At 40.4% G+C, this 26,560-nt stretch overlaps 1 protein-coding gene across 5 annotated transcripts in view; it reads left to right on the plus strand.

Moving 5' to 3' along the window:
- The window catches only part of plekhg4 (pleckstrin homology domain containing, family G (with RhoGef domain) member 4), a 279,951-nt gene that overhangs the window by 176,545 nt on the left and 76,846 nt on the right, over positions 1-26,560 (plus strand). For 4 of the 5 annotated variants that reach the window (XM_041191344.1, XM_041191340.1, XM_041191341.1 and 1 more), the window contains exons 12-14: positions 4,512-4,634; positions 7,944-7,985; positions 8,807-8,998. In XM_041191344.1, coding sequence (XP_041047278.1) covers positions 4,512-4,634; positions 7,944-7,985; positions 8,807-8,998 — 357 coding nt within the window. The remainder of the gene's footprint in view (positions 1-4,511; positions 4,635-7,943; positions 7,986-8,806; positions 8,999-26,560) is intronic. The other variant, XM_041191342.1, reaches the window with a different exon arrangement.

The following is a 26,560-nucleotide window of genomic DNA, read 5'->3' on the forward strand; positions in this document are numbered from 1 at the left end:
GGCCTAGACAGCACCTTCCAAACCCACGACCATTACCATCTAGAAGGACAAAGGCAGCAGACACAAGGGAACACCACCACCTGGAAGTTCCCCTCCAAGCCACTCACCATCCTGGCTTGGAACTATATTGCCGTTCCTTCACTGTTGATAGGTCAAAATCCTGGAACTCCCTGCTTAAATGCACTGTGGGCATACCTGCACCACATGGACTGCAGCAGTTCAAGAAGGCAGCTCACCACCACCTTCTCAAGAGCAATTAGGGAGGGGCAATAAATACTGGCCTAGCCAGCAATGCTCTCATCCTGTAAATAAAGTAAACAAAATCTCTCAAGTGCCTAACCTTTGGCTTTCCTTTCACCATAAAACTTCTGCAGCTGTTGATCTGCTTAACCGTTCCTCTCCTCCACTTATGACATCCTTATTCCTAGTAGAACTACTACTCGCTCCCATCTTGCTCAATTCCGTGGCATGGGTCAGATATTCGCTTCCTAAAGATAAGGGATGCAGATATAACCTTCATAAAGCTGTCATTAGTATTTGTCCCCATATATAGGCAAGCTCTGTTAAATGTGCACATCCCTTTAATTTGAACTTTACACCCAGAATTGCTCCATTCGGTTGGCTTCCTGCATGTCAGTCTGACATTCTAATAAGCTAGAGAGCAAATCAGTTTGATTTGGGCAGTTTGCACAAGCAGTAGCAAAAAAAAAACACAAATTTGGAAGTGAGATATTTGTGTTGTTTTTAAATAATTCACAAGATAACCCATGTTTGAAGGACTCCATACAGAAAGACCCAAAAGTTCTTCCATTTCAGTATCCCATTGATTCTTAAAAAATCCAGGATTTTGCTTCCACTACTCGGGTCCGTTTTGTGTCTGAGTTACTTATTGTGTGATTAACAACTCCCTGAACTTCATCCTAAATTTACCTTTTATTATTTTAAATTTGTGTGAGTACTCTGCTGGAAGGGAGGTCGCTGGCTCATTGTCTGTTGATGCTTCATCCTGAGCTGTTTTCCTAAGCAGTTTTTGTCAATGGTGGTTTGCCATTGCCTTTCCACTCTTAGGTGTGGGACAAGGAGGCAGGCCCCAAGCACCTCAGCCAGAATGGGAATCGAACTCGCTCTGTTGGCATTATTCTGAACCACATGCTAGCCATCTAGCCAACTGAGTCATTTACCCTCCTTGTTTACTACCTTACATACCCTGTAAGATCACCTCAACAAAAATAAAAATACCTGGAAAAACTCAGCAGATCTGGCAGCATCTGCGGAGAGGGACACAGTTAATGTTTCGAGTCCATATAACTCTTCAACAGAACTAAATAAAAATAGAAAAGAGGTGAAATATAAGCTGGTTTAAGGGGTGGGGTGGGGGGCTGATGGGACAGGTAGAGCTGGATAGAGGGCCAGTGATAGGTGGAGATAGCCAAAAAATATCATAGATAAAAGGACAAAGAGGTTTTGAAGTTGGTGATATTATCTAAGGAATGTGCTAATTAAGGGTAGAAAGCAGGACAAGCAAGGTACAGATAGCCCTGGTGGGGTGGGGTGGGGTGAAGGGAAGGGATCGAAATAGGCTAAAAGATAAAACAATGGATGGAAATACATTTAAAAATAAAGGAAATAGGTGGGAAAAGAAAAATCTATATAAATTATTGGGAAAAAAAGGGGGATCAGAAAGGGGGTGGGGATGGAGGAGAGAGTTCATGATCTAAAATTGTTGAACTTAATATTCAGTCCGGAAGGCTGTAAAGTGCCTAATCGGAAAATGAGGTGCTGTTCCTCCAGATTGCGTTGAGCTTCACTGGAACAATGCAGCAGGCCAAGGACGGGCATGAGAGCAGGATGGAGTGTTGAAACGGCAAGCGACAGGGAGGTCTGGGTCATACTTGCAGACAGACTGAAGGCGTTCCGCAAAGCGGTCACCCAGTCTGCGTTTGGTCTCTCCAATGTAGAGGAAACCGCATTGGGAGCAACGAATGCAGTAGACTAAATTGAGGGAAGTGCAAGTGAAATGCTGCTTCACTTGAAATGAGTGTTTGGGCCCTTGGATCGTGAGGAGACGGGGAGTAAAGGGGCAGGTGTTGTGCCTTTTGCGTTGCATGAGAAGGTGCCGTGGGAGGGGGTTGAGGTGTAGGGGGTGATGGAGAAACGGACCAGGGTGTCCCGGAGGGAACGATTTCTGCGGAATGCCGCCGGGTGGGTGAAGGGAAGATGTGTTTGGTGGTGGCATCATGCTGGAGTTGGCAGAAATGGTGGAGGATGATCCTTTGAATGCGGAGGCTGGTGGGGTGATAAGTGAGGATAAGGGGGACTCTATCATGTTTCTGGGAGGGAGAGGAAGGTGTGAGGGCGGATGCGCGGGAGATGGGCCGGACACGGTTGAGGGCCCTGTCAACCACCGTGGGTGGAAAACCTTGGTTAAGGAAAAAGGAAGACATGTCAGAGGAACTGTTTTTGAAAGTGGCATCATCAGAACAGATGCAACGGAGGCAAAGGAACTGAGAGAATGGGACGGAGTCCTTACAGGAAGCTGGGTGTGAGGAGCTGTAGTCGAGGTAGCTGTGGGAGTCAGTAGGCTTGTAATGAATATTGGTGGACAGTCTATCACCAGAAATTGAGACAGAGAGGTCAAGGAAGGGAAGGGAAGTGTCCGAGATGGACCGTGTGAAAATGATGGAGGGGTGGAAATTGGAAGCAAAATTAATATATTTTACCAGGTCCAGATGAGAGCATGAAGCGGCACTGAAGCAATCATCGAAGTACCAGAGAAAGAGTTGTGGGAGGGGGCCAGAGTAGGACTGGAACAAGTAGTAATCCACATACCCCATAAAGAGACAGGTATAACTGGGGCCCATGCGGGTACCCATAGCCACACCTTTTATTTGGAGAAAGTGAGAGGATTTTAAGGAGAAATTGTTCAGTGAGAGAACAAGTTCAGCCAGACGGAGGAGAGTAGTGGAGGATTGTTCGGGCCTCTGTTCGAGGAAGAAGCGGAGAGCCACCAGACCATCCCGGTGGGGGATGGAAGTGTAGAGGGATTGGACGTCCATGGTGAAGAGGAAGCGTTTGGGGCCAGGGAACTGGAAATTGTTGATATGATGTAGGGTGTCAGAGGAATCACAGATGTAGGTGGGAAGTTGCTGGACAAGGGGAGAGAGAATGGATTCAAGATAGCAAGAAATGAGTTCCGTGGGCAAGAACAGGTCTGCCGGGACAGTCCTGTTTGTGGATTTTGGGTAGGAGATAGAAGCGGGCCGTCCAAAGTTGGGAGACTATGAGGTTGGAAGCTGTGGAAGGACCTAGCCCCAACCGCCTCCTCTTCACCATGGACGTCCAATCCCTCTACACCTCCATCCTCTTCAGTCTGTCCGCAAGCATGACCCAGACCTCTTTGTTGCTTGCCATTTCAACACTGCACCCTGCTCTCATGCCCACATGTCCGTCCTTGGCCTGCGGCATTGTTCCAGAGAAGCTCACCGCAAACTGGAGGAACAGCACTTCATCTTCCGACTAGGCACTTTACAGCCTTCTGGACTGAATATTGAGTTCAACAATTTTAGATCATGAACTCTCTCCTCCATCCCCACCCCTTTCTGATCCCTTTTTTCTTCCAATAATTTATATAGATTTTTCTTTTCCCACCTATTTCCATTATTTTTAAATGTATCCATTGTTTTATCTCTACCTTTTAGCCTATTTCGATCCCTTCCCTTCACCTCACCCCATCCCCACTAGGGCTATCTGTACCTTGCTTGTCCTGTTGTCTACCCTTAATTAGCACATTCCTTAGATAATATCGCCACCTTCAACACCTCTGTCCTTTTGTCTATGACATCTTTTGGCTATCTCCATCTATCACTGGCCCACTATCCAGCTCTACCTGTCCCACCACCACCCCCCCCCCTCCCCCCAAACCAGCTTAAATTTCTCGTCTTTTCTATTTTTACTTAGTTCGTTTGAAGAGTCATACGGACTCGAAACGTTAACTGTGTTCCTCTCCGCAGATGCTGCCAGACCTGCTGAGTTTTTCCAGGTATTTTTATTTTTGTTTTGGATTTCCAGCATCCGCAGTTTTTTGCTTTTATCTTACTGTAAGATCACCTGTTGGCATCTACTTTCTAGCTGTGAAGCCTAAGTTATTGGCCTTGAGAGTAACCACCCTCTCCAAATGTATAGCATTTTTATTACCTTATACTACGCTATATTTGAAATAAAAAATCTATCAACACCAAACAGCTTAAAATTACTACTGTATCAACTGAAAAGCTTTTATTTTCAAATGATCATAAAATATAAATATTCCTTGTGATAAATTGGAGTTGTTTTCACCTTGGGTTTTGATCTGCTGAAAAATTGAAGGACTAGATTCCAACACTACATTTTTCGTGCCATAATTTCATATTTACCATACTTATTGAATGTACATGAGTTTGTTTACAAATATAGGTCTGGTTTCTGTATGTATGGCTTCCTCTGTGATGTTGCATAATATGGTCCTTTTCCAGGTGAGTAGCTGGATAGAGCAGGTTGGAGAGAAGCAACTGGAGAGGAGAAATGAATTGGAGGATTCACTGGATGCATTGCAAAGCACACAGGGAGAGTTCCAGAGCTTTTGCAATGTTGCTTATGTACGTATAAATTACTTTGGTTGACTAATTAAGTTAATTGGCAATGGACTTTTATCATATTTGGCTTTAAGTTATGGTGAACATTGAATAAGTTATCAATTTCAACAGTTCAGTGGTGATTAAGATTCCCTTTGGATTTGATAAACTTGTATTTTGGGTGTTAACTTATTGGACAGGGTCTTTTGAGTGTTTTGCCTTTGTGGTCAGGCTAAGGATTCACTGGTAGAACAGGAGAGCAGGAATTGAGCCAGTGGCAAAAATTCCAGCCTGATTTATGAACATCAACTGTTTAATGATGTTTTGAGGTTAATTTATTTAGGAGTTTTGAGGAATGGTGGGTGTTCTCCTAGTCAGCTGTTTATGCGCGTAAATAGAGTTTCCACCGATCTTTTGCCAAAGCTACTGTATCAATCAGCAAAATCCCTGAAAAAAATTCTGGTGTTGATTTTTACTTTATATTAAATTTTTGTGCTTTATCTATAATATATAAAAATTCTTAAGTTGGTAATGCACTCATGTCCTGAGTACATTGAAATCACATGGAAAAGTTGCAACAATTGCACCTGTTGTCCTTTGCTCCATACATCACACTGCAATCTCCCTTGGTTTGTTACAACCAATATAACAACATTTCCTCAAACTAAGCAAAATCTGACCAAGTATCTCCCACAAGCAGAGCATATGGGTGCTTTTCTGATTTGCTTATTTATACGGCCTTCAAACAGGCAGATGCTTCTTCAGCCACCCAGGCATAGGCATCTCCTAAAGTGTCAGCACTGATGGGGTGGGAAGTCTATCAATCCCATTTTGAGACCATTACTGCACCATTAACATTGTTCTTTGGAAGTTAAAATTAATCCCATGGTGTTCTGAAGGCCTCATTTAGAATATGGGATCCAATTTTTGTGTCCTGGATGATAAGACCTGAGGAAAATTCAAAGGCCATCCATTAGAATGATCCAGAATTTCAAATTCCTTAGTTATTGCTGTAGGTTTAGTGAACTAGATCTTTTAACTTTTGAAAAGTTTAGGCTTTGGGGAAAATGATGAAAGGACAGACTATTGTGGACAGACGTTTTTGTCCAGATAAGGTAGGCAAAACAAAGAATCAGATCTATAAGCTGTGCAAGGTGGGGTAATTCGGTGTATAGCACATGCCTAGACTACACAGCCCAAATTCAGCTGTCAGAGTCACCACTGTGAGCAAAAATATTCAATCCACCCATGGCCTGGACCTTAACTGGCATAAGCTCTGGTGAGTTATTTCCTGCATATCTGCAGCGGAATGAGGCCAAACCAATTTTAAGGATCCTGCCACCCAGAACTGTCAGCAGGTGGCAGAAACACATGCCCCAGAGGCCACCTGCTGTTACAAGATAGATAACAGGATCAAGTTCAAGGGTGTGTCATAGCATTTTTGTATTTCGATGGGGATGAGGGGAGCTAAGGGCACTGAGGCATTAAACTATCCAATAGTGCATCTCTTGGTTTCTCCTGGGGCTGATCTGCTTCAATTCCAAGTTAGTAAAGCAGCAAAGCCTGAGTTCAAATTTTGGTCTGATCCCAATTATGTCTTTGGAATCAGATATGCATATGTAAAGAAGCACCCCGCCAGCTTCAGCAGGTGTCCTTTCCCCCTGCTTGGGAGAACAGGTTAAAATTGAGGTTGGCAGGATCCTGGAGGTTCTAGTGCAGTAACTAAGTTCGGTGATTTTCACTGCTGCCACATCCAGCCACCCCTCCCTCTCAGTTTCAGTCAGATGGATAAAGCCTTATATATCCATTGAATTAATAGTGGAATGGCTGTTTAGATGTCAGCGCTGTTGTTTCTGGAAGGTGGGTTCAGATTTACCTTTGTCATAGTTAGTTTTACTTAACCGTTCGTATGAATTCTAATGTCACATTACCAGTGAATGTGAATCTTGCACGTTGTGAAAATTTGAAATATTTTGTTGGTACAGTGAGGGCTTCTTTGTTGAGATTGTCAAAAAATGTAGGCAGTGCTCTGCTTCTTTTCAGCACGTCATAGGCCAGATATTCAATCTGCTGGTCATGTACACAATTCATCTCTATATTTAGGTTTATTTGTTAAACATACGCACTGATGAATATTTTGCAATGTTCTAGGCAACAGATTTAGCCTGATTCCTTTCACATGCTGGTGTTTTAAAGTGATCATGTTGATATCTTAGTTCCCTATACCAAGTTCTTGAACTTACTTTCCAGGAATAAATGGAAAGTGAAAGTTGACAGGGAAGTTATCTTGGGCTGCCACCTTTGAACTGAGCAGTCAGCTCAAGAAAAGTGGCATTTGCAGTGACTTGATAGTGGATCACTTGGCTATGCTTTAGCTGAAGAATAGCACTCAGCATGAGATCTAAAAGGAATGAAAAGAATAATTGAAAATAGAGTTTTTAAATATATATAAGTTGTGAAAAACATGAATCTTATACAAGTTAAAATATAAAATAACTACAGTGCAAATGACAGCATAGTAGGTGCTGCACTGAGGCGATGTTTAAAAAATATTGTATTGAACTTGATCAATACATTAATTGAGAAAGTGTTTATTTCCTTTTGCTGTCCTCACGGGTTTGTTGAGGATTGAGGATGATGTCCCAATTTAGAACTGATCCTACATTGATATGTTATTTGTTTCGTCTAATTGTCTACTTCCCTTCTATTCTTTCACCCTCCCCCAAATTTTGAGGATGCAACATGCCTAATTTGTGAATGTCTCTTAATTGGTATTGCTGTCCTTCCTTGTTTGGTGCTTTAGGGTATTGCTGTTAAGCATCTTTACGCAGCTTGAGCAGTGATTTACACTTAAGTTTCTTGGCAAGACAGTGTAAATGACAAATTTCTCTGATAATTCACACTTCTGACAATTATAATTGCTGCTAATATATTCAGCATGCTTTTCAAAAGAACTGCCTGATCAAATCTTTGAAGCACACATGATTTAGAGGTTGCTAAGAAATTTGTTGGCATTGAGAGTAAAACCATGCTCTAACCCAAGAGATTGAATCAGATTCATCTCCAGGAGTCAGACATTGCAACATAATTGGAAAATTGGGAGGGGTGACATATTTGGATTGAATTCATCAAAAATCACACAACTGACCAACTATATTGAATAAATGGGGGCCAGCATCCTTTCTATTCCTGAGCCTTGATTTAAAAGCATCAGTCATTTTGTATTTCAGAACTACCCACAGTTATTGTCTACTGCCGTGACTTTCTGACCCTAAATGTCAGGATTTCACAAGAACATGGAAAGTAATTTCAAATATAGATTTTGACCACCAGGTTTCACCCAAATCAGGTTTTGTGATGGACGCCTGGAAATGGGTATGTTTGTATTGAAAGTATTCCCTCTACACTATTTTTTCTTTATTTTTGCTTTTAAGTTTTGAATCAATGGAATAATGATGGCCAATTAGAATTAACTAAAAGTACTAATTAACCAAGGCTATTCTATAATTTCCTAATTTTAAAATTTATGGCTTAACTCCAGTAGTTAAAACTTTAATTTGTTGACGTTTATACCATAACTCAATTCTTTAAAAATCTACTTGATTTTTTTTTTACCCCTTTCACTGTTGTCTAACTTAGCCTGGAGCATCATTTTGGAATTGGATCTTCAAACAGCGAGGCAGTCTTTAGGGAGTGCCATAGTAACCTATTTTTTTTTTAAATCATACAGTTTCTGAGAAATAATGCATCCTATGTTGAAAATCCTTAAAATATGCATTCTAGTAAAATATTCAGTTCTTTTTCAAAATTAACATATTCAGCACTTATGAATTTTTTTTTCAATTATATTCCTCACTTGTGCCTCAGTGGCATTATGCATGGAGCTACAATTACATTGCCATGAAGTTATGGTTAAAATGTATAATAAAGTAAAATATATCTCTCATCAATATTTTAACACCTCATTTAACATTGACTTTACCCAGAAAACTGTTTAGCTGGTGTAAAAAAAGTTGTTATAATGTTCATGTAGTGCATTGACTGTAAGCTAAGATACCTAGAAATGGCATCTAGTTGGTAGTTAAATGAACTGTTTTACTTTTTCAAAGATAAGGTTTATGCTTCTCAAGAATAATACATTTTTTTGATTACACAATTGTTTTTCACTTTTGATAAGGTATCCTCTTTCGTTGTAGGGGTATTGCAGGAAAGGCAGGGAGCTTTTGAAGAAACTGGAAAAGTGTCATGACTTCAAGTCACCAGCATTGCATGTTTTTGAAGGAAAGCTACAGGCATACAAAAAACAGTTTGATGAATTTGTAAGGAACCTGGATGAATGCAGACTGAAGATTGACAAGACTTTAAAGTTGTATGAATTCTTTGACAGGGTGAGTGAACGGACACCAAAAAAATATTTCTTTTAGAGTCATTACAGAGAGAGATAGGTTAAGAAATGAACCGAGCTGATCATTGCTTACTGTAGCATAAGCAAATTATTTATAAACTTTTAAAATAGAGCACATGTTTATACTGTTATATCTCCCATTACAGGCACTAAATTATTGGCATTTGTCTGTCTCTGGAGATGATGGAGTGCACCCAGATTATATGTCACTTCTGTGTTAAACATTGTTTGTTGTGGCTGTAGAGGCTAATTCCTGAGTGTAAGTCCCTTTTACAGCTGGCACAAATGAATAGGGTTGGCCTCACATCAGCGGTTGTTTCTTCCTTGCAGTGGGCTCTCTCTTCCAACATCTCTTTTTGTTTGTCCATTGCTTTTTCTGCGCTCTTCCTGACTACTTGCCTCCAGGCACTTGGGACTAGAACTTCCCATGCATTGACTCCGAATCCTGGTCAACTTGAAAACATCAATGTATCACATACATGAGCGACTTGCTGCTCTCATGCAGATAGCAAGCTCGCTGTAGAGCATGTATTTGGGGATGCAGCCATCATCCATTTGGCTCACGTGACCCAGCCAGCAGAGTCGCTGCTGACTCAAGAGGTTAAACATGCTGGGGATCCCTGCACGCTGGTGTACCTCCATACTCAGCACTCTGTCTTGTCAGGAGATGCCTAAGATTCATCTGAGGTAGTGGAGTTGGAAGCTGGTCAGCCGCTTTCCTTGGTTTGCTTAAGTTGTCAATGCTTCAATACTGTAAAAGAAAGTGCTGAGAACATAAGCCTGGTATACAGGGAGCTTTGTATTTTTGGTTAGTTTGCTGTTGGTCCACACTCAACCTCAACTTTGACATGACAGCTGTGGCTTTGGCAATCCTGGTGCTGATTTCTGATTCAAGAGGCAGGTTCCTGGTGATTGTAGAGCCAAGGTATGTGAAGCTGTTGATGACCTCCAGAATGAAGTTGTCAATGTTGATCGAAGGTGGCGTCTTCATATCCTGTGCCCTGCAAATACTAAATTAGAGCATAAGAAATAGGGGTAGGAGTAGGCCATGCAACCCTTTGAGCCAGCTCTGCTATTCACTTAACTCATGGCTGAATTTCTACCTTAACCCCACCTTCCTGCTCTATCCAGGTACTCTTTGACTCCGAGTGTCGAAAAATCTGTCGATCTCTTTATTGAATATACTCAACGCATGAGTATCCATATCTCTTTGGAGTAGAGCTCCCAAGATTTTCAGCTCTTCGAGTGAGGAAATTTTTCCTTGTCTTAATCTGTAGGGGTTCCCTTTTTCCCTCAGGGACCCTCCCACATTCGAGTTCGTGACACCAGATTCACAAGTGAATGGCTTGAACAGAATGACCAGCGAGACAAGTTTCTTCTGAAAATTCACAATTGCTTTATTGAATCACCCATAACCCCACAAAATTTAAAACAACCTATTCCTAGGACCTGACACACAGTCACCACGGCTTGGTTAAAATTTGCAAAAGCATGGGCAAAACATCACATCCTGTCCTGAAACATTAAGAGAAAAAACCCTCAGACCAATATCACCAAGATATGGCTGAAACAAGTTACAAAGTACCAGCAAAAAACACCCAAGTTTTCACCTCAAACCTTCACAAAACCCTCAGACCAATATCACTACAATTTAGGTGAAACTTACAATCTCCAATACGGCACGTCTGTCTGGTGTTGACTGTAGGCCTGAGACAGGGTGACCAAACTTGACCCTTCTTCCGACTGCAGCCCAAAACCTTCAGGCCAGCATCACCACGATATGGCTGAAAACACTTGCAATCCCCAACACGGCTGGCCTTTCCGGTGAGAACTGTAGGTTTGTGAGCCAGGTTGACCCTTCCTGACCCCCCTCCTTGACTGCAGCCCAGATGATCAGGTCTGCTCTGCTTTTGTAATAATTTAACTCAGACATGTCAAAAAATCCTACCTGTTGTTCCAATGTCCCTTTAGTTGATTCCACGCAAAGTCCAGGCAAATGTCATCAGCTCCTGCTGGTTGAAACAATACAGGGTTTTTTGTGGAAGATGTATCCAGATGAATATTATCGGTTCACATTGTAGAAGCAATTCTCCTGCAGTTTGAGGTGGCACAGTAACAGCACTCCAAAGTTAATGAGGATTTGAATGAACTCCTTCCAGGACTGTTGTCCATGGTGGTTAAATAATTCCTTGAGTATATTGTATCGATATGTCCTTTGTGTCATTGTATTGGGTAATCAGGCTTCTTGATTGCATAAGTTGATGGCAGGTAATGACATTTACCTGGTACCATTGTTTTCTGAAAGCAGTCAGTCAATGTCCAAACCCTTTTGAGCCACTGTGTTTTCACTCAATATCTGAATTAATGCTTCGCTGCCCAGCCCTGTACTGTTAACTGCAGCTTACCTTTTTAAAATTTATAGTTCCATAAATTTCCCAGTTGCAGGGGATTTTGAGCCTACAATCCTAAATGGCTGACACCTAATTCTGAGACTGTGACCATTTAGTTGTAAACTCCCAAGCCAGGACAATATCCTCCCAGCATCTACCTTAAGAATTTTGTGTGTTGCAATAAGGTCGCCTTTCAATCTACTAAACTCTTGGGAATATAGGCCTAGTCTACTCAGTCTATCCTCTTAGGACAACCTCCTCATCCTGGGTATTCATCTAATAATCTTGCTGTAAGGCAAGAACACCCTTTCTAAGGTAAGGAGATCAAGCCTGTAGTACATAGTACTCCAGGTGTAATCTCATGGAAGCCCCACATAAGATTCCTTTTCTCTTATACTTAAATCCTTTTGCCATAAAGGTTTATATACCATTTGCTTTTCTAACTGCTTGCTGTACCTGCATGTTAACTTTGTGTGATTTGTGTACAGGGCCACCCAGGTCCCTCTGAATACCAACGTTTCCTAGTCTCTCATCATTTAAAATATATTCTGCATTTCTATTTTTTGTTCCAAGTAGAATAACTTCACACTTCTGCACATTATTCCACCTGCCACCTTCTTACCCACTCACTCAACCTGTCAGTATCCTCTTGGAGTGTCTTTGCATCCTCCTCATGGCTTATTTTCCCTCTTAATTGTATCGTCAGCAACTTTGGATCTGCTGTATTACACTTGATCCACTCATTTAAGTCATTGGTATAGATTGTAAGTAGCTGATGAGGCCCAAGCACAGATCCTTATGGTACCCTACTGGATGGCTTCCCATCCTGAAAATGTTTCCTTTATTTCTAATCTTTGTTTCCTGTCCATTATTCAGTCCTTAATCCATGCTAATTTATTTCTCCTAATTCCATGAGCCCTAATTTTGTGTATTAACCTCTTGTATGGTATCTTATTGAATGTTTTTTGAAAACCCAATTACACTAGATTCACTTATTCTCCCTTAGCTACCCTACAAATTACAACCTCAAAAAACTTAACAGATATCTCAAGCACAATTTCTCTCAAATCCGTGCTGTCTGACCAATCATCTTATGATTTTCTAAGTGTTCTTTTACCATATCCTAATAATAAAATGAAGTATAGTATGAGCTAAAGAGGAACAATAAATGTATCTTATACTTCAAAAGGTAAAATCTTTCAAGTATGTGCTCCATCATCAGCCCCAAAAATCTGCATGTTAATGTATTAATACTGAAAAATTACCTTCCAATTCTTCCCATCATGTTATTCACTTATCCTCTTTGTTCTTTGTTTGGCCCTTATGTGTATTGTTGAGAGGGCAGCCATATGACCTGCTCCCAGGGTACTGCCTAAATTATTTTGTAAACTGCCACACAAGAAGATGCACAAGAATGACCTAGGGTGGCTTGCTTAATCATTTTCCATCTTTTCCATGCTTGCACCCTAAGAATGAATACAAAAAAAAGTATTGCTTCTGCTTATGTTGCAATTCCTTTGGGGGGATCTGTAAACCAAAATAACCAAATTTACTGAATGACCCCCAAATGAAGAAATTACCAACCAGATTCCACATTTTGTAGCTTTTGCTTTACACTGTCTCCCCGGCAATGAAATATGGCCACCAATACCCATCTGCGCATGCACACTGCATGTGCAGAAATCCAATGACGTCATTGCTGGAGCCTGCAGCCTGCAACTCAAGAGTGGCAGAAAGGAGAGGGAAGGATTGCAGACGGTAAACTAAAATCCTTTCCTTGTGGGATATTTTACTGCAGTCATGTTGGTGAGTATTTCTAAACTTTCTCACTATCCCAATAACGTAAGTGGATTGTAGGTTGCTGTGAGTGTTGGACTATGTTGTCTCACGTAATACTCACAGCAACCTACAATCCATTTACCTTACTGCAATAATGAGGCAACATTTAGAAACACTCATCAACACGACTGCAGTAAAATATCCCACATGGAAAAGATCCTAGTTTTCCATCTGTAAATCCTTCAGTTTTAACCCCTTGTCAAAGGAGTTTCCAAAATCCATCATTGTCAGTCCAGGATAGAAATTCACAACATTTTCTCCTGCTGCCAATGATGACCACGCATGCACCCTGCTGTACATTGCCCCCTATAATTATGGTGGCTGTTAACCTGGGCCTCTCATCAGAATACAACTGCACATGCATGGCATTGGCAGCAAATGCAGCCTTTACTTCAACACAAGTCAGAACCAATGCACATTAAACATGAATTAACAGGCAAATTATACTTCAAATAAAAAGGTAAATTTCACTTTAAATAGTTGATACAGCAAAGATCTGTCTTACGCAACCACAAGCATTCGGACCACTCTTCACATGAATGTGGCACTTATGTAGCTATACAATTCCAGAATATACTGCTATTTATTCATGAAGAGTAGGTCAGTAGTCATATCTAACAACAGCTTTCATCTTTGAGTTTAATGGGTACAATTATCATCAGCAAGGCACTCTTCTGTAAACCCTCTCTCCCACAGGTCATGATGGTTCTGATAGTGTAGCTTTCCAGAGCTCCTTTTCACCCGACCAACTGGTAATACCACAGTTCACAGTTTGGCCACCTCTGGGAAAACACTTAGTTCTTTTGCACCTTCAGGTTATTCATACAGCTCTCCAGGTTTTAGACCTTTTAAGCCAGCTTGCACACTACCTCCAAGAGCTCCTGTCTCCTTTTCTGCCCTGAGTGTGATTTGCTCCTTCCCCTCACAAAAAATATGCTTTCTCTTTGAGTCTGCACCTATGCACAGATCGCCTTCATGCTCAAGCTCCTCTGCTTGTAGCTCTCCTTAGTGTCTGCCAGCCACATGGCTTTTTTGTATCTTAACTTCCTTTTTGTTGGTACTGCTTCCAGGCAAGGATCGCCAGATCACATGGACCAGTATTTCTTCTTGAAAATTGCAATTGATCCCATTACAATTGATGCAAACTCTTAAAAGTCCTTTTCAAACATGCTTAAAAACAATTACAGATTCCACAGACCTTTTAAAGAAATTACAAAAGTTCCTTACTGTACTGCTTCCAGGTCAGATCATCACACTTATCACAATCCCTGGGAAACATGGGATGAAATTGGAACTATTACTCCACCGTTCAATGTATTTTCACACTAGATCAGCATTAAATTATTGAAATGAAAAAAGAAAGAACTTAACACCTTTCACATTGTCATGATATCCCAAGCAGCTTTACAGCTTATGAATTACTTTTTAATTAAAAAAATACCTATTTGCACACAGACAGCAAAATCAAGTTATCAGTTGAGCTGTTTTAGTGGTGCTAGATGAAGGATAAATGTTGGCTGGGGTACCTGCTTTCTTCAGCGAGTGCCATAGGATCTATCATATCCATCTGATCAGGTGAACTTGGGCTCAGTCTAACATCTCATCCAAAATGCAACACCTCCAAAGATGCAGAACTCCTTCAATAGTGCATTGCAGTGTCAGCCTACATTACTACTGAAATCCAGAATATGGGTTGATCCATGCCCTTCTGATTCGCCGGTGAGAGCCCCTCACTTAGCTAAGCCGACACTTATGAAGGGGCATTTTCTTTAGTTTGCCAATCTGCATTATTATTTAATACTGATCATTTACCATCTCAGAATTATTTAAATTTTATTGCAGTAATCATGGGGTGGAATTTCAAATTGCTACCCTCACATAAAACTGGCATTGGAGATCAGATGCTCATTGTAGAAATCGCCCAATTTTCAATTCTATTGAAATAAGATCATTTTTAAATTGGAGAATGTAGCTCCTTGGTTTGTTTACATTTGTTTTCAGCATTAAACTTGCCAACATTTTAGATAATGGTGATGTGTATGATAGGTGGTTACAAACTCTGGAAACCTACACTACTGCTCATAATCTTAAAGAATTGCATAAAATGTTTTTTTTTAAATCACTATACCCTGGTATATGTTAAATTAACTGAAAACAGTCAGCTCCGTGAATAAAAGTTTTCCCATCATTTGCATGCTATAAGAATTCCACACAGTTTAAGAATCATCCCCTTAGCAACTACTTCTGATCCTGATCAGAATAGGGGTATAGAGTAATCATCCATATTCATAACTGTCTATATCAATGTAGCCAAAACATCTATACTAAATGATGCATTTTATGATATCACTACAATAATTATCACTGCATCCAGGTACAATCCACCTTCAGTTGTATTTTTGTTCAGACATTATTTCTGCCTTAAATGAAAGCCTAATTGAAATTAATCCAGGACTTAGGTAAAGTTTTTATTCAACAATTGGACTTGCCTTATTTCAGCCACACTGACTTTTTAAACTAATTCTATTCATTGGGTCTTTGGTGAATGTCTTCTGTTTTAATTCTTATCTCATAAATGCACATAACAGGCAACAAAATAAAACTTTATTATTTTATGATTTTGCAAAGTTGTTTTCGCTCAACCAAAGTAGGTGAAACTCCTCTACAATTTTTAAAAATGATTTAAATTTTTAACATTAGAATGAAAGAAATATGTTATTGTCTATGAACTTTGAGTCATAGTTAGTAATAACAACACATTCTGTAGAAGTCAACTTGAGTGTATATAATAATGACCAAAGACTTGAACCGTAGCATTCTAGCACACTATTAATCATTTATGCAACTTGAGCCAATACTTTAACACTAAAGTACTCAATTTCATTCAGTATGTTTATTGCATTTTAAATTATTCCCCTGTATGTATGGTATAAAGCCTTATTTATTTAAATGTGCTGCATTTATCTTTAATTTTATTTTAAATGAGGCCTGCGTCAAAATGCTTGATTGACAGGATATAATATTGGAAAGCATCTTGAGTTGAACAATAAAATGCAAGCTGTCCTGTTTTATTCCTGCATATAGAGATGCTAGACAGAGCTTTGCTGTTTGTGTGGGTTGGTGGGGGGAGCTTTTGGAGCAAGGAGAAGTGGGTTCACACTATGGCTTTCCTCACTGTGGGCAATCATTTTTTGTGAACTCATTTTTTACTCTGCCATGTTTAACAAACTGATTTGTAAACATCAATGCAGCCTAAAAAAGAAAAGCTGCTTCTTGCTCAAATATTTTGAACACGCTGCAAAATTGCAAACCAAAGCATTTATGTTAATATATATTTCAACAGGAAGTTTTTCATGTGCTACAATTGCAATGTAGTTTAGACAATTATTTAAAATTTTTGTATATTTGAGGACATAATATTGTACCTAGGAAAAGGAAAACTTGTTGCTAAATTCTCAGTAAAGTGGTACAGAATAATTCAATTAGGCATGTGACCTGTTGCTAAGATTTCTTAAAATGTGCCTAGCAACCAATTTGAATAACATAATGGTAAATTTCTTCAATGTTTTTTGCCTTTATGTAATTCTGTTTCAAACAGGAATGTTAGGTTCAATATTTTTGACCTTTTATGAGAGCTTAAATTATTTGTTGTCAAGTTATTATCAAAATAATTCAGTGACTTGGCTTTAGTTTAAAAGGAAAAAAAATTGCCAGTTCTGAACCAGTTTTGTAACAGTTACACGTGCCTGTGTCCCTTAGTCTAGCAATAGAGTGAAGTTTCCTGAGTGCTTTGCCTGTGTGATAAATATTAAATTAGAGATGTTGGAATAGAAACTGTTTTGCCCAGTCTGTGCATAAGTGTGGCCAACTCTTTAAATCATTGGTGAGCAGAGTATTATGATGCTTTAAAATTGGTTCTTTTCCAGAGACTTGATATTGAATGCAGCTGAAGCATTCAGGCAAATAGTTCTTTGTTGGCTGTAACATTTCTATGTAGAATGAATTTGGCCAGACTCGAACCAGTTCCTAGTGGGTATGGACTCAAAATAAAACTGCTCACATTTCAACACTAAATTGCCAAAGTTGCTCAGGGAGCTTACAAAGATGGCTGGAGTGAGCAATAGGAAAACTAATGCTCTTGTGAGGATAAGATAAAGGCACACTGTTGGAGAGTAAACTGAGCTTTGTTCTTCAAGTGGCTGTGTTAAAGCTGAGTTGGCAGACCAGATGCTTCTACTAGGTGCCTAGAGTGGAAAATTGTATCAATTACTGCCAGTGTACCTCAATGAGCAGAAAACAACCCACTTTACACTTAATGTAGCACATCATTATGATTGCAGCATGTGCACCAACTTTAACTCAAAGGAATTACTTAGATAATAAATTATTTTTCTACCCATCCCTTTGCAGTGTATACGAAAAGAAATGAATATTGTTTTAACTATCCATTCTAATATCCTATTTGTCTGAGCTACAAACCCTGATAGTCAAATTGTATTTTAGATAGCCTCTCGCTGCTGACCAAAGTTCAAGAGTTTCCAAAGGTCTATGACACCTTGATTTCTTTCCCTCTCAACAGGCTTTAGTTCAGAGCTAGCATGATATGCTTGCTTGACATTAGCCCTACCCACATGCATTATGCTGCATTTATCTACATTTAAAAACCTGATGTGGGTGCATTCCCTATTGCATCTAGATCACATTGTATTTTTTTCCACAAGACCTCTGGTACCAGCACAGACCTTCATGCCACCCACAAGCATATATCCAATATCCCCAACATTTTCACTGAAATTATTGATACAGATTGTGAAGAGTAATGACCCAAGCACTGATCCCTGCAGGAGAAATGGTCCCAGGCTATTGGATGAGTTCCCTATCTTTGTGTGATCATAGACTTGGAGGAGGGAACCATGAACATGGCCAAAGTCACCGACCATGAGGAAGTTAGGAAAGGTGAAATGGGCATCTGTGGTGTAGATCATGATTCAAGAGTGCAATATGTTCACTAAGAGAATGCTTTGCACTCCACCCAGTCCTACAGCATACCCAACATTGAGTTGCATTGGGAAGTCTTAGCACATGCAGAGGCTTCTGCTCTCCAAGGCTAATCCAAGGCTGGACTTCTTGTATCTCTCACAGAGGCACATATTAAACCAAGGAGACCAGCTCCCTCACAATTACTGGGCCAAGAGCAGCACAGCAACAGTACTCTGGAGAAGCACCATTATACCTTACAAGTGCACTCTCTACCAGCGCAGATACAGTCACCTCGGGGGGCCCTCACATAGTTGGATGGGGTGATGAGCATTAGTGTGCAGTAGAAGGTGCCAGAGACAGAAGCAGTCTACCTCTGAGGAGGGAGGACAGACACAGAGCTCTGCTGGGTACAGATGCAGGGTCTCAGGAGTTACTGGAAAGAAAGCTTTGTCTAGCCCAACATCAGATGTGCTTCGACATGTTAGGATTCTCCGCAGCACGTTGCAGTCATGGGCTAAAAATGGAGGTGTCCATCCAACTCATGCGCACCACCGTGACTCAGGGCTTTGAGCACCTGTGTCACCTCTTGACAGGGGAAATCAGCAACTTTGGCCTCCCAGGCCCTTCTGACAGAGGGAGCATTTGTGCAGCAGAGCCTAGTGATGGAAGCTGCCCCCACAATGATTCAGGTGCAGCAGCCTAGCGCCAGGCCTGGACACCTCCCTGAGCAGCTGGGATACCCTGGTGTTCCCATCTTCCCACACTGCCTCCCCTTTCTCTTCATCTTCCTCTGATGAGCTGTGTCCTTCCAGGGTCTCACCCTCTTCAAAGTCAACTCTCAGGGGGGCCATGTTATGGAGTGTGCAGCAGACCATCACAAGAAGCGGCACACTGGGAGGTATGTATTGCAGGGCACCACAAGACCGGTCCAGGCACCAGAATTGTACCTTCAAAAGTCTAGTGGCCTGCTCGATGGTGGTCTTTGTGGGCAGATGGCTGTGTTTGTAACACCTCTGTGCCTCTTTTTTTGTAAAGGGCTGAGTAGCCATCTCTTTAAAGGATAACACTTGTGCCCTAGAATCCATCCATGTAATGTTAGAAATCCATATCTTCAAAAACTATATGCTGTTTTTAAAAATTGGAAGGACATTGAATTATTTGGACACCCTCCTGAGTTTTTAAAAGATTGCAAGCTCACTTTGGCCTTTGAGCAAGCTACTTTTTCCAAGAAATCACGACTTCAGTTAAATGACCAGCAAGACATCTGAGGAGAGGAGAGTTATTTTTTGTACTTGAATTAAAATATAATTACTGCTGTGGCAAGGCTGTGGGCTCCTGCTGATTGGTTGAAAAACATTTAACCTGTGAGAAGTTCAATCTGAACATGTTGTTGAATGCATTGTGTGTCTTGGGAGCAATCTCTCTCTCTTTCTCTTTTCTTTCTTCTCTCTCTGTCTCTCACAACCAGAAAATCCTCATCTCAATATAGCTTGTCTGTACTTGAAAGGCTGCGACAAGCGAAAGTTAACAAAGTGTTTTGTCAAAGATCCTTTGGAAAGGACTTCCAGACAACTACTGTGACAGCACTCCCTCTTCGCATCCAAGGACACCAAATCAACAGCACCAAGACCTTTTGCAAACTTTATCGTTTTTCGTAAAGTGTTTCCTTATGCCAAACTCTGCAGAGACTTTATTTGTCGTGTCCCTTGTTTTGTTTTGGGATTTTAAAATGGATAAATTGTTACACTTCTGGATTATAAATTGTAAGTTAACCAGTTTTGCAACTTGTTTTTGAAAAAAAAGTTTTGTTTCTTAATAAATCAATTATTCTGAGTTTATTGAAAGTAGCCGAAGTGAAGGTAAGCAATTGGCCATTTTGTTGAGTGAATTACACATTTACACTTATGGTGTGACCTGTGGAGCAGTGGGGCTTGAGAAACTGTGCACACCTCCCGTCCTGGTCATAACATAGATTGGGGGCTCTTACGGGATTTTGAAATGTGGACAAGGGATGATTGGATGTGGATTAATACTTTCTTAGTAAAGGATAAACGGACCAGGTTTCTTATATATTAGTGAACCAAAATGGCTTTGTAAGTCGCTAAGAATTTTCTGGGAGTAGAAGATGTAACAGTAGGTAATTTAAAACCCTTGACTTAAACTGAGAAAGTTAGCAGATAAAGTGAAGGTAGAAATAAAAACAGGATTTCATAAGGATGATATGATTAAAGTGATTATCCAGTCTTTAGAATTAAAAGAGGAGACACCTGAAATTGGTGTATCACAGCTAGAGTTAGCTAGGATTCAGTTGCAAATGAAGCAGCTTGAGATAGAAAGAAATAGAGAAATGCAAAGCATGAACTTGAAAAAGAAAAGGAACTGAAAACACTTGAATTGGAGGAAAAAGAGAGAGATGAGAAAACTTGAAAGAGAAATGGAAATGCGAAAACTTGACCTCCAGAGGGAGAAGTTAGCAAGGGAGGATAGGGAGAAAGATAAAAAAAGATAGGCAAGTGAGAGAGAGAAGGAACGAGAAAGGGAATACCAGCTTAAAAGACTGGAATTTAAAGCAAGAAGCTTCAGATGCTGAGGTAAGTTCTGATGACGAAAAACTACCCCCAACCCAAAGCCCAGTCAGGAAATGTTTTAAGTTTGTACAAGCCCTTCCAAAGTTTGATGAAAGGGATGTTGAGGCATTCTTCATTTCATTTGAGGAAGTAGCTGGACAAATGAAGTGGCCAAAAGAAACCTGGACACTGCTTCTACAAAGTAGGTTAGTGGGCAGAGCTTGTAGGTTTGTGCATCACTTTCGGAAGAGGTTTCTATGGATTATGATGCAATAAAAAAGGTTATTCTTAGTGTGTGTGAGTTGGTCCCTGAGACTTGCAGGCAGAAGTTGTGAAACATAAGGAAGCAGCCTGGGTAAACCTAAATTGAATTTGAGAGGCTAAAGCAAAATCATTTTGATTGTTGGATATGGGCATTAAATATAGATGCCACGTATGAAGCTTTTGGGGAAATAATTCTCCTGCAAGAGTTTAAAAATTCACTTCCACCAGTCGTTACAATCCATGTTGGAGACCAAAGGGCTACAACAGCTAGACAGACAGTGGAGATGGTTGACTATTATGAGCTGGTCCATAAATGAAAATCCTTTTTCTATCACCCCCACAAACCCCAGAAGGATAGAAAGTGGGAGAGTGAAAGAAAGGCAAGAAACCAAGGAAGAAAAGAGGCAGCTGGGAACGCCCCAGGGACGACGACTCAGATCAGAAAGGAAAGTGCTGAGGGTGGAAATGATATTTGATGGCCTAAGTGTTTCCATTGTAACAAGGTGGGACACCTTCATGCAGACTGCTGGAGGTTGTGCAGGGTACGTATGAGCAATTCAGGAAAAAATAACCCTGACTGAAAATATAACAGATCAATTTGTAGTGTTAACTACAGCTGTGAGTCCGAATGTGAACACTTATGTGAGTTCAGGGGAGGTAACTAAGGTACATGAGGGTTATGAAGAATTTTTGTTGAGAGGAAAATTAATCCTTTATCCCGCAAATGAGATAGCTAAACCTTTAATTATATTAAGGAGTCACTCAAACACTTTTACTGCAGAAAGGCATAACTTCTCCACGAGAGAGCGTATTAAAAGCCAAAGTTTTAATAAATGGCATTGGCAGGGAGTATATACCTGTACCTTTGTACCGGGTACACTTGGAGTGTGATCTAATGCCTGGGACAGTGATGGTAGGGATTGTCCAGAAGTTACCCGTAGATGGAATTGACTTTCTCCTGGGAAATGATTTAGCCGGAGCAAAGGTGGCAGTCTCTTCCATAATTGTGGAAAGCCTAAGTGAGGTTAAAAAGACAGAGCAGTTACAGGAAAAGGGTTCCAGGAATTTTTCCTTTGTGTATGATGACCCAAGTAATGGCTAAGCAAAGTCCATCAATGGAAGTCAAAGTAATACTGCAAACAGATGTTTGGTTAGCTGAAACTTTCTTTTAAAAACTTGGATAATCTGAAAGAGACGCTTATTAAATTTTTAATTGAGGCTTAACAAGCTGATTCGGAGTTAAGTAAGATAGCACAATCAGCCCACACTGAAGCTGAGGGAGTTTCAACATGTTATTATGTTAAAACGTGAATTCTAATAAGAAAGTGGAGACCTCCTCACAGAGCTGCAGATGAAGAGTGGAAAGTTGTTCATCAGATAGTGGTACCGCCCAGATATCGTAAAGAGATATTACAATAGCTCATGAAATGCCTATGGCAAGACATGTAGGGATATGGAAAACTCAGGCATGGATAAACCAACAGTTTTACTGTCGAAGTCTTCACAAGGATGTGGTGCAGTTTTGTAAAATGTGCCTTATGTGCCACATTGTAGGGAAACCGCAACCTACAATCAAGCCAGCACCCTTAATTCCCATATCAGTTTTTAGGGAACCATTTAATAGGGTTTTAGTATACTGTGTGGGACCGTTAGCAAAAACGAAAGTGGGACATCAGTATATCCTTATTATTATGGATATGACAATTTGATTTCCAGAGGCCAAACCTTTGACAACAATTACAGCTAAGGTCATGGCAGAGAAATTAACTCAATTTTTTGCTCAATATGGATTACCGGTGGAGATGCAGTCGGACCATGGTTCCAATTTTATGTCTAAAATTTTTCAAAACATAATAAGTAGTTTGGGTGTAAACCAGTTAACTTCCAAGACATATTATCCACAGACACCGGGAGCTTTAGAGAGGTACTGATCAAACTCAAAATAAGGATTAAAGCGTATTGTCATGAGTATCCCCATGATTGGCACAAAGGACTGGACTTTCTTTTATTTGATACCCAAGATTTACCAAATGAATTTACCAGTTTTAGTCCTTTTGAATTAATTTATGGACATGAGATAAGAGGTCCTCTGAAATTAATCAAAGAAAAGTTTTGGGGACAGAGAGGTGAATTCTGTATTTTAGATTATGTATCCGTGTTCTAGAAACAGCTCATGGAAGCCTACAAAGTGGCTCAAGAATGTCTTAAAATTTCACAAACAAAGGTGAAGGAATGGGTAGATAAGCAAGCTGAGACCCTAACATTTCAACCAGGAGATCAAGTGTTAGTGTTATTGCCTTCACAGGGGGATCCTCTGAAAGCCTGGCTCAATGGTTCATACAAGGTCATTAAGAAGGTTGGCAAAGTAAATTATTTGATAGACACCCCAGATCATAGGAAAAAGAATCAACTGTATCATATCAATATGTTAAAACAATACCATTGCAGGGAGATGGATAAGAAGGAGCAGATACGTCAAGTAGTAGGGACAGTGGAGTATGACAGTGAGAGTGAGGCAGAAGGAAACTTAGACAGTTCACCAATTGAACCTCCTACTGTCCGGTTAGCTAACACTGAAATGTTAGACACCATGTTCTCATACTTAGGACAACAAGATCATCTAGTGAGGTCACTTATTTAAAGGAGAATTTAAAGGAATCTGTACGGATAAAACAGAGTGTACAGCTTTAACCATGCATGATGTGGATGTAGGGAAATTTTCTCCTATAAAACAACACCCTTATCATTTAAGCCCAAAGAAACAGACTCCGGTGAAAGCAGAAATTCAACAAATGTTGGAAAATCATCTAATTGAAACTAGTCAAAGCAGTTGGAGTTCTCCCATAGTGCTAGTGCCTAAACCTGATGGGTCAACCAGATTTTGCATAGAATACAGAAAGGTTAATGCAGTAACAAAAACAGACTCCTACCCACTTGGGGATGGGTGTGGTCTTATTGTAATAAGATAAATCAAGCATAAAGAAGCCTGTGGGTACTTCCAAAGAAATTAAATTGGCACCAAAAGAGAGACTCTATGGTAGAAAAGGAAACCTTGGGATTATGACTGGCTCATAAACATTCTGAGGTATGTGTCCATCATGGCTATAAAGAAACACTAATATATTCTGACCATAATCCCTTGGCCTTTGTGGAAAAGTTTAAGACACAGAATGTCAGACTGTTCTGATGGAGCTTGCTAATACAGCCTTATTACTCAAAGGTTATCCATATTGCTGGGAAGAATAATATAATTGCTGATGCGTTATCAAGAATGTAATTTTGTTTGAATTATCTGGAAATCATGATCACCAGTGAAAACTGTATAGGTTCCGTATAAGGAGTTAATGAGTGAGTGCACGTTTGAATTTTTAAATATAATTTATATGTTTTTCCTGTACACTTTGTAATGAAATGCATTTTGAAATGGTGTTTCATTTCTTAAGAGTGGAGGCATGTTAGGAATCTATATCTCTAAGAAGTATATGCTTTTTAAAAAAAATGGTAGGACATTGAATTATTTGGGCACTCTCCTGAGTTTTTTTTTAAAGGTTACAAGTTCACTTTGCTCTGTGAGCAAGCTGCTTTTTTCAAGAAATCACATGGCTTCAGCAAAATGACCAGCAGGACACCTGAGGACATGACGTATTTTGTTTATTTGAGTTAAAAAATATTTTTTTAAAACTGCTGTGGCTACGCTGTGGGCTCTGGCTGATTGGCTGAAAAACACCTGGCCTGGGAAAAGTTCTGTCTGAACATGTTTTTTGAACTGTGTGTGTGTCTTGGGAGTGAACTGTGAAGGAAGATTGCTCCTCTCTCTTTCTCCCTCTCTCCCTGTATTGCCTGCAGTCCAGAATGCATGTTCACCTTCAACCAGAAAACTCTCATCTCAGTATAACTTGTCTGTATTTGAAAGCCTGTGAGGCTGCGACAAGTGAGAGTTAACAAAGGCAATGGCCAGGATTTTTCACTGAGCGGGTGGGCTCACGCCTGACCCACTTGAGCGTAAAATGACACACGATGACATTGGGGGAGCATCCCGACGTCATCGCGCCTCGCACGATATTTCAGTCGGCAGGCACGCACAGAAGTTGGCAGCGTGCCCACCGAAAATTAAAAGGCCTATTAAGGCCATTAACAACCCAATTGATTTAAATTTTTCGCTGCCTGTCCATCCTTAAGGTTGGTGGGCAAGCAAAAAGGCCAGGGGGCCTTTACATTTTTTGTGAAACCTCATCCGTGGGTGGGATGAGGTTTTGATCCATCTTTAAGAAATTAAAAAATCATCCTAATTTCTAGCATGCCCCTGCTCATGTGACAGAGTCACATGAGGGGACATGTTTTTTTACACCTTAAAATTCTTTATTTTTATTTAGAAAACTGTTCATCTCCCTGGGGCACAGAGGTGCCTCAGGGAGCTTTTCCAGCACGCATCCGCGAAATTTGCACTCGCCCTCCTCCCCCCACACAGGCAACACTGAGCGCTGCAGCATGCAGTTCATGCCAGGCGGGCCTTAATTGGCCCACCAGCATGAAATCGCGGTCCAGCCTCGATCACAGACAGTAGTTAGCCTCCCAGCTGTGCCTGCTTGATGAGGGCAAAATTCTGCCCAATGTTTCACTGAAGATCCTTTGGAAAGGGTTTCCAGACAACTGCTGTGATCAGCACTTCACCTTCACATACAGGAACACCAAATCAACAACGCCAAGACCTTTTTCGAACTTTATCCTTTTACATAAAGTGTTCCCTTAGACCCATATCTCTTGTCCTTTGTTTTGTGTGTGTGTGTTGGGATATTAAAAGGGATAAATTGTTATACTTCTGGATTACCAATTGTATGTTAACCAGTTTTGCAACATGTTTTTGAAAAAAAGTTTTGTTTCATAATAAATCAATTACTGAGTTTAAAAATCGTTGTTTGGTCATACAGAACTTGAGTATTGCTGAAAAAAAGAGCCTTTTCGGCGAAGCTTTTCATCTTGCACTGATCAAGACAATTTCCAAGAAAATGCCAATGTTGACGGAAACAACAATCTAGACTGTATAGGAAGAGAGTGCGGATTAGTTGACAGATGCCATGGAGAATGCACCAGTTGATGGTGACTGGCAGTTAACTGTCAAGCATTGTTTGAAATTTAAACCAGGCAGCTTGACTATGATTGGCCAAGACATTGCCCTGGGGAATGAACCAGCGAATGGCTGTCACTTACTTTGTTTTAACTGAAACAGGCTCAATGTGTGTACATGTTCTTTCTGTCTGCAAAGAACAGGGTCCTGTGTATTGACATATGTAGCTTCCAATACATGCAAATGTGCCACACTGCGAGCCCAACTGACGATCTTAAATTGATTGTCAGCGTAATTCTTAGCACACTGAGGATTATTTAGCAAATGTTGTCCAATCGTGGAATTGCATCAAATGTTCAATACTGTGTTTTGAGTTTTGCAAGCACGGGCTGGCTGGGTATGCTATATACCTTGCCCTTTGCGAAGAGCAGAAGGGACAT

This window comes from Carcharodon carcharias, chromosome 7 (genome assembly GCF_017639515.1).
Source record: "Carcharodon carcharias isolate sCarCar2 chromosome 7, sCarCar2.pri, whole genome shotgun sequence".
NCBI lineage: Eukaryota > Metazoa > Chordata > Chondrichthyes > Lamniformes > Lamnidae > Carcharodon > Carcharodon carcharias.